Source organism: Xylocopa sonorina, chromosome 6, assembly GCF_050948175.1.
Source record: "Xylocopa sonorina isolate GNS202 chromosome 6, iyXylSono1_principal, whole genome shotgun sequence".
Lineage (NCBI taxonomy): Eukaryota > Metazoa > Arthropoda > Insecta > Hymenoptera > Apidae > Xylocopa > Xylocopa sonorina.
In genome coordinates this window covers 1,719,837-1,729,581 of record NC_135198.1, presented here as the reverse complement: position 1 = coordinate 1,729,581, position 9,745 = coordinate 1,719,837, and the positions used below count along the sequence as shown (strand labels likewise).

The 9,745-nt window shown below is 31.7% G+C and overlaps 1 protein-coding gene across 2 annotated transcripts; it reads left to right on the top strand.

Moving 5' to 3' along the window:
* The first annotated feature begins 332 nt into the window (after positions 1-332).
* On the top strand, positions 333-6,064 carry Yrt (erythrocyte membrane protein band 4.1-like yurt). 2 transcript variants are annotated; one of them, XM_076896412.1, is made up of 7 exons: positions 333-656; positions 874-1,021; positions 1,156-1,332; positions 1,539-2,243; positions 2,447-2,880; positions 4,468-4,893; positions 5,721-6,056. In XM_076896412.1, the coding sequence occupies exons 1-7, from the start codon at positions 492-494 to the stop codon at positions 5,850-5,852; spliced, it is 2,187 nt and encodes a 728-aa protein (XP_076752527.1). In that variant the 5' UTR covers positions 333-491; the 3' UTR covers positions 5,853-6,056. The 2 variants fall into 2 exon arrangements, with proteins under 2 accessions (XP_076752527.1, XP_076752529.1); XM_076896414.1 differs by lacking the exon at positions 4,468-4,893 and having other exon boundaries at positions 5,721-6,064.
* Positions 6,065-9,745: the final 3,681 nt, after the last annotated feature.

The following is a 9,745-nucleotide window of genomic DNA, read 5'->3' as shown; positions in this document are numbered from 1 at the left end:
AGATGCTGCTGTGTAGCTCCAAACACAGCAGGTTGTTCCGAACAAACAGTAAAACTTAAATGCATCGAGACGTATATTTCTTATGGTTAATGACATTGACGAGTATTCCTGAAACCGAGAGTGGCGCCATCTGATTAGAAACAGAAAAAATATCCATAGCTCTACTGTGGCTCTACTGTAACCGACTTCTCCGGGTAGATCTGATTCTCGTGATTTGTTATGGCTAGTCAATAAATGTATAAGTAACTTAAAATTTCTATTCGAAATTCTTCTTTTTGTACACGTGCGGCTAACGAATAATCGTGGATTTTTCTTATTATTTTAATAACGGGTTCACGCGTACATATAAAATATATAAGTGTATACGTATTAAGTGGGCGTATTACCTGACAACGTATCACGAGAAAGACGTATCTGTGTACAACGAGGAATGTAGCCTTTCAGGTCAATAGATTATTACTGTACGCCAGCAAAGTTGCTTTGTTACATGTATGTCAAATAAAATGTTAAGATTTCTGTCACGACGTAGGGCCCGCAGCGTCAGCGGGCAGACTACATCGTCTCAAATAAAAAACCAGCGATTACTGAGCAATAAGAACGTTGTTCAATGCAGAGTCGTTTTGCTCGATGGTACGGATCTGCCTATAGAATTATCGGTAAGCAGAATACTTTGTTAACCAGTAATAACTGATGGTTACTTGCATTTCTAATAGATTATTTATTAAGAAACTTTTCAATGAAATAAATAACTTTCTGTGAAAAATTTTATGTCAAAGTACAGTTAAAGTAATTAAAGAAACAATATCTTGCTTTCTTATCTATATCATTGCCTTGAACATTTTTATACATTTCATATATATATTTTTGTTACAGAAAAAAGCATTGGCGAGTGACTTATACGAACAAGTATTTTATAGTTTAGATTTAATAGAAAAAGATTATTTTGGCTTACAATATACGGATAGTAATAACGTTCAGCATTGGCTTGATCCCACTAAGCCAATAAAAAAACAAGTGAAAAGTATGTTGTACTTATGTACATCTTAAAATGAAATTTCTCTTTATTTTATGGGAATTGATATTGAATGTTTTTAAAAAGTAATTGAAAGACTTTACATTTATTCCTTTGCTACTAATAAATGATATTTCATATAGTTGGACCACCGTATACTTTACGACTCAAGGTAAAGTTTTATTCATCGGAGCCTAATACTTTACGCGAGGAATTAACAAGATACCAATTCTTCCTACAATTAAAGCAAGATGTATTAGAAGGAAAACTTCACTGCCCTCATCAAGTTGCTGTTCAATTGGCCGCTTTAGCACTTCAATGTAAGTAACCAAAAAGAAAAAGAAATGTTATTATAACTAGACTATAATAATAATGATAATAATGATAATAATGATAGTAATGATACTCAACTAATGTTGTGTACATAAATACAGAAACCGCAATGACTTTTGGGCAATGTTTGATGTACACGTATTATAATCTATGTAGATATTGTTTTTAAATGTACATTTATAAAATTTTCTAGCGGAACTTGGTGATTACGATCCTGCCATACACAGTGCAGCTACAGTGTCAGAATTTAGATTTGTACCAGGTCAGACAGAACAAATGGAGCTTGAAATACTTGAAGAGTATGCCAAGTGCTCTGGTCTTAGCCCAGCGCAGGCTGAATCAACCTACCTCGGTAAAGCTAAATGGTTAGACATGTATGGTGTAGATATGCATACTGTCCTCGGTAAGGACGCATGCGAATACTCTTTGGGATTAACTCCGACTGGAATCTTAGTCTTTGAAGGCACACAAAAAATCGGTTTATTTTTTTGGCCTAAAATTGGTCGGCTAGATTTCAAAAAAAAGAAGCTAACGTTAGTTGTAGTAGAAGAAGACGACGAAGGCAGAGGAGAGCAAGAACATACGTTTGTGTTCAGACTTGTCAATGAAAAAGCGTGCAAGCATTTATGGAAATGTGCCGTAGAACATCATGCTTTCTTTCGATTACGCGCGCCTGTCAAAGGTGCCAGTGGACGACAAAATTTCTTTCGCATGGGTTCACGTTTTCGTTACAGCGGTAAAACAGAATTTCAAACAACACAATTGAATCGAGCACGCAGAACGGTGCAATTTGAAAGACGTCCGAGTCAAAGGTATGCACGTCGCCAGAGTCATGTTTTAAGAGAACGCCAGCGTCAACAGGTGGAACAGCCGCAACCATCAGCGCCAGCAGCTACCAGTAAGTGGAGAAAAATATTTTTATTTTGTCAAATAATATTCTAGCAAGGAAGCAGTCTTCAACTGATAAAATTTTATTTACCTTTATAAAATTATTATTTACTCTTTTTACATAAAGTATCCGGTGGATTTTGCAAAAATCGAGAATTTTATCCAGAAGTTACTTTAGCAGGAATTTGTTAATCAAATTTTTGTTATTTTCAGACGAGGAAGAAGGTTTGCAACGTCAACCGAGTGAATGTAGTACAAAATCATCAGATTCCAGCGTACATGGCACGTCTTTACCTTTAGTCGATTCGTTGTTAAAATCGCTGGCGAAAGACCAGCAACCTTTAGAACCTAGAAATCAAACCGCGATTGCTACCACTGAGAAAGAATCAGAACGAGTCAAAACAAGTTTGATCATCGATAACTTAGCTAATCAAACGTCGTTAGTGCCAAATAATCAAGTTGGAGGTACTTCATCACTGCCTCCTCGCACGCCTATACCTCCGGAGTCGCTAAAGTGTAACATATTAAAAGCCAAGTCTCTAGAGCAAGGGAAAAATTCAAATTTGGTTTCCATTACGTCTATGGATACACCCACGGTTGTTACTAAGAACAATCAGCATTCTGATGCAGCAACTATCGTATCAGTGGTAAGAAAACTGAATTCTCTAAGATGTTGCCAATATTATTTGTTACGTAAAATATTTATATAAATAAACTGTTCGAAAATTTATTAATAGTAGAAAATTGCTCCTTTACTTTTAAGGTGCTACTAGTTACAAAAATTATCCTGCATTATCCTTTTTTTAAGAAAGAAAACTGACCGAGAAATATTGTGTGATATTTAAATTAAGATTCTGTGACATTTTTAAATATTGATATACAGGGTGAGGCAGTAACTATTAGCACCTCAGGTATCTACGAAACTGTAAGTTTTACAGAAATATTTGCTGCTATAAAATTGCACAGTACGAAGGGGGTCATCCGTTGGCGGAAATAGTATTTTTGTAAGTGTAGGTATGTCGGACATTTGAAGGTCACTTTCATTTTTTTAAATGGATCCGTATATTTTTACTTCTGTATTACGATAGAGCATCTTAAAACAAGTTCAACGACCTGTAACATAAAGCCATTGAAGGTAATAGAAAGTAGAGAAAGGCGGTAATATTTACGGTTTTGATAGGAAATGAAGCATACGTTTACATTAGGTGTTCGAAATGATGACCATTGCTGTCAGCACTTATTGATGCACAAGCTGTAATAATTCGTTGTTACATGTCGTAAGGTGTAGTTGTTACATTTTTGTACAGTTTCTCTTTCAGTGTTCCCCACAGAAAGAAATCTAGGGGTGTTATGTCTGGTGAACGAGCTAGCCACAATATTGGATCGCCGCGTCCAATTCAATGATTTCGACATTTTTTATCCATTTTCCTTCGTGCAATCAATGAATTACGTGCATTGTCGTATAAATAAAGGTAATTCTTCTAGCAAAAGACCCAATGTAAAATTGGCATGGATGTCATGAACGTGTCATAAATTCATTTTTCGAAGACCCCACGTTTATTGCTGCTTGGCATCAGTCGGAACAGACTGACCGATTTATCGATACTAATTTTATCATTCACAGTAAAGTAAATGGTAAACATTACGCATTTCTCTACTGTTTACAATACGTATGTTTCATTTACTCTCAAAACCGTAAGTATTATCGCCTTTCTCTACTTTTTATCACCTTCAATGACTTCATGTTACAGGTCGTTGAACTCGTTTTAAGATGCTCTATCGTAATACAGAAGTAAAAGTATACGGATCCATTTAAAAAAATGAAAGTGACCTTCAAATGTCCGACATACCTACACTTACAAAAAAGCTATTTCCGCCAACGGATGGCCCCCTTCGTACTGTGCAATTTTATATCAGCAAATATTTCTGTGAAACTTATAGTTCCGAAGATATCTGAGGTGCTAATAGTTATTGCCCCACCCTGTATATATATCTCAAATATCTAAAATAGGTCTGACAAATATGTACAGTCGCGATGATCTTTTATTTTACGATCTTAAATGTTTTTCTATATTTGCCTCTTTTATTTTTTATGTTATGTTTTTCAGATATATTTTGTTATATATTACATGTTTATAAACGTTTTGTTTTTAGATATTTATTCGTCCTATCGTCTCGTGCTTCTAGGCTTTAGATGTTACTTGTTTGCTTTGTTTTCGTTGTTTCTTATTTAGGGTGGAGACAAACTGACCCTTTCTGTAAGTGGATCCGCAATGATGAGTCCACCTGCGGATGATAATGTGACGGTAACACATTTTTCTCTAGACAGCTGGGGTCACATTGAACAAAAAACTACGCAACTGAATCCAAAAGTTTCAAATCAGTCGCAGAATCCGTTCAATCCATTCACCAGTGATAACGGGAACGAAGTTACTGCCAATATTTCTGAGAATACCGAGGAGGGTACAAAAACGGAAGAGCAAAAGACAGCTAACACAAATCCGTTCATTGATTCGAATCCATTTTTGGGTTTGCTTAATCCATTTAAGGAAATACAAGCCACGGTCGAAAAGAAAATCGATACGGAAATAGAGAAAAACGGAGCAAGAGTCGTTAAAACTGAAGAAATACAAACGACTACTACGACTCTTACTCACAAGGTGTGGCTTGTACTTAAATGCTTGTCATTTACCTCTTGTAACATAGACCTCTGTTTCCTGCTCAAGTGCTTTAGCTTGTGCAAACTGTACAATAAATATGCGCTTTCCTTTTAAATATTTAGTACGTTATTCGTGTGTTTTTAACACTCCAAAAAATCAACTAATATGTAACTATGTTAGTCTTTAAATGCTAAACTATCATTCAATTACAACAAATACACGTCAAATCTTATTTATGTCTTGCCATCAAATCACACGTATTATGAAATAAAATAAATGGTTAAGTGGATAAAGGATAACATTCCATGTACTCTGCATTTATGAAAAACGCAAAAGAAGCTATTCATTGTCGTAACTATAAGTTATATATTAAGAAAATTAATTAGAAAAGTATGAACATAATCAATTAATTGATTATTATTAATTATAGATATCGAAATACTCCTGATATTTTCGAAATGTTATTTTCTTCTTCTTTTTGTTTCATTTCGCATATCGAATTAACATATGATTACACATCCCTTTGTTTCTAGAACCAAGAAATAACACGAATTACGTAAAATTAATTATATTATAAATTAATGTATTTCTGGTCATTTCCTTTTAGCGTGTTTTTAGTATATCAGAAATGTACAATTGTTATTATTTGTATTCAATATACTTACATACGTATATGTACGAAACATACATTTAACATATATATCTAAATATGCATGACGCGGCAATCAAAATATTGATTAAATCACGCTAAAATTATGTATCAGATTTATACAGACGTATTCAGTAGAAATGTATGTTATTTAAACGTTATTCTTCTTTTGTTTTAGGATGATAATTCAGCAGTTTCTGATATCAGTCCTTGGTTAGTAGCTGATCCATCACAAACTACAGTAACTGATCAAACGCCAATTAAGCATACTGTTATTACCAGGAAGACGGTAATTACAACGCAACTTTAAAATATTAATTAATCAATGAAATGTACACGAAAAATTCAGTCTTCCTTAAGATGTATACTTAAAGTGCCTATAAGAGTACAATGTTGCTTCAATAGAGAAAGGAGTAACATATTAAAACAAATGAGCAATACAAAGTGTCACATGAACGAGATTAGTCAGCATTTATATTTTTCATTAATTACGAATAATTTGTATTCGTGCAATTTAATTTTAACGCATCGTATTTAAATAAAATACGATCTTGATTTTAACTAAATTGGAGAAAATCCTTAAAGAGTCAGGAAATATAAATAATATAAAATTGATTGATTGAAAATTATTATTCGCTTAAGTTTTATCTTTTATATAAGATTGACGTTCTTGACTCGTGTAGGAATATCTTTTGAATGCATCGAACACATCAATTTATATTAATGTTCTCTCTATATCAAAAATTATATACAGAATCAATACTACTTTTGAATCCAGTACTTGTATTATAAATGTTATCCGTACGTTTTCCTTTGCTTTTTGTCAATAATTGTTTTACATTAATATATTACCAGTTAAATTTTTGGCATGGAAATTACATTATGCATATTCTGTATTTATTGCTGCACAAGATAGTTTTGGATGATTTTTACGTACCGTATGAAAACATAAACCTACGTTACCAAATAATCTATGGTACTCCTATGAGAAATAAGAACGTTAAATTGAAGTATTTTTTACATTACTCGAGTAAGATTATAACAAGATGTTTCCGAAGTGTTGATATGAGCAGAAAAAAGGCGATTCATAGTGCAAAAGTAAGTCAAAGATATTGAATGATTTTGATTAACTAAAAGTATTGGTTTTTAGATAATAGTCAAATTTTGTTATATATTTTCAACTTAATTTTGTACGAAGAATAGTTTCCTTTCTGATTGTACCAGTATGTGAAATCAAATATAATTGCATCTGTTAGGAAATCCGCATTTATCCATAATTAGAGAAATATTGATACATCATCTAGAATTTATAAATGAACATCGGATGCGCCCGCGGATAGTAACTTAACTAGAAATATTTAAATACATTTTAAATATAATATTCTCTACTTGCCATAGTGCCTTTACTGACAATGGGAAAACGTTTAAAGTTATATTCATTCGTATCAATTTATATATTATCTATTTACTATAAAATATTTTATTTTTAAAAATACTGCTTCATAAACATATCTCTATGTATGTATGTATGCATTTTTGTTAATACCGTAGAATTTCATTTATCCGATTACTAAGCTTAGTTATGAATTTACATAACTGATGCTAAACAAAAACTGGTTCTTACAAACGAGAAACATTCGGATAAACTAAGTTCTGCTGTAATTATTTCATGAAAGAGAAGATGATACTGAGCATTTTTTACAGAAAATATTCACAATTTGTATGAATTTATCTATACCTATATATTTTACATTTTTTTGTTAGTTTATGATTTATATAGCATTTATAATCAACGTACGTCAGTATATTTATAGAAAGGTTAGTGTATAGACATTTCATTTGGAAAAAGAAGAAATTTTTTTTAAATTGAAGACGTTAACGTATAACTAGATTAATTTGCAGTGACTATTAGGTAATTTCATCACACTTTAAAAAATCTGACAAACTTTATTATAACACCAAGTTTTTTTTACATGTAACGTATATAAAAAAATAACTAAGAAATATGTTTATGAAAACATAAATCATGAGAAAAATAGAACTCAGTTTGACTAATTACACAAAAGGCTGTTGAAGTACTTATTCTTTTCCATATATGAGCATTTATGAAAGTAGAATAAGGCATTGTTCGATGTTTTAAGTATTTAAATATGCTATATTTAATAATAGTGAAGTATTATACGTATGATACTATTATTTGAAAATTTAATATATGTTTTATATGTGTGAGTGTGGGTGTGTATGTGCGCGCGTGTGCATATCTGTATTTACAATGCTACTATCAAACATACCCTAATGTATTCCGTCCTAAAGTATTATATATACATACATTGTTATATACCATATGTGTATATATATATACGCTTTGTAATAAAAAAAGTATTATTAAACAGTTGTGTTGTAGACTTCATAAAGATACTTATTCAATTCCTTACATACTTTATAAACTGAATTCCGAGACATCTGAAAAACAGATGAAGCTAAAGTGGTAGTCCAGTGAAATCGCCATATCCGCGGACTTTAACGTTGAAATTCCACAATGGATATGTAAAATTGTTGATAATACACAACATTATTAATTCTATATATTCTCCCAGATTAATTGTAGTACAAAAAAAGTGTAATAAGTGCTTGTTTCGTTGAACGCAGTTATAAATAAGTATTTATGTCTAAAAGAAGGAAAATATAATAACAAGAAATATGAGCAGTGAACAAAGCTATATCATGGGTCAGTTTATTCGCCTAATATTGCACCACTTGATTTCCATCTGCAAGGAACGCTAAAAAATACTGTATACCAAGCGAAGCCAACAATATTAAAAAATATGAAACAAAGACTCATTGCAACACATGCCACAATCGATCTGAAAATAATAAAAAATGCAATTTGAGTATCTATTATAGTATAAAATTTGTTGCTGACTATTTTATTTATTGTCCAATGAGCTTCTAGTTTGGTTGATAAGTTAGAAAAGCGTTATTAATATCACATTATTGCTTCCTCTGTACAAAGGTATTGAATCTAAATTTTGATTTTAACCACAATTTAACCATCTGATTATCTACATGCTGTACATTCTGGTGCAAATTTATAATAAAGTTTAACTCATAAATATTTCCAATTGTAAAATGTAACAGTTGCGACATTAAATGTAATGTGACTATATAAGCTCTCTTCAAAATATGTGTTACTTTGTAGTCAAGTTTTTCCAGTGATCCACTAAGTATTTCGGAATTATCTGTTTAATTTTTTCAAACTGCGGTGTCATCCACGAATAGGTGGTTTCACTGTACTCCATAATTGGCCAAAAGGCATATTTTACATGAAAAATGAATAAAGATTGAAGAAGACAACATAGTCGAATAATTTTACAAAAAATGTGATTACTCAAATAATAAAAATTAAATATTTATCACAAATTGTTCCACGATAATATAATTCCAATGGTCTTAAATATTGGTGAATGATTACTGAATTATTTCGTATTACTCTTATAGCGTTGAAAATCTACTTCACAATTTCAAGTTGCATGCACGATAATAAAAGCAGCACAAAAAAGGGGGGAATCTTTATCTCACTAACACAAATATTAACTACCGTACGTACTATACGTTGACTTTGTGATATCGTATAAATAGACGATATTTCATCTGTCAAAACATATTTAATAATTTAATAATAACATTTAAAATTAATACTGTCTGCTGCAATTTGTCCGCGAGACAAATAGAATCTGTTTGATATAATATTATTATACCTACAGTATGCTAAAATATTCAATATTTTATTTATTTATTTATTACGAATTTTATTACTGATTTATTCCATCAATTGACTTGTTAGATCAATCATTCGGTGTGCATTTAAAACAAAACGGAACGTCATCTATTTTAACGTCCGTTCCATTTGTCAAGGAACAATTAATAATGCTGAACTCGTTAAATGCTAAAATGCTAAAATTATTATCAAGGAATGTTATCAACACGAACGTTAGACAGATGTTCTGTAAAAATGAATTTGTAGATATTGCGCACAAAAGACATTGTTTATCTCTCTGCGTTGTACGACTTTGTTCTCTCAATGTCGAATACTTTGTGACGCACGTACTTCGCGAATATGTTCGAAAGCTTTATCTAAAAATGGTCGATATCTTCTACTTAATTATGTACAAACCGGAGTCAGTGTCTTCTACCCTGACTATC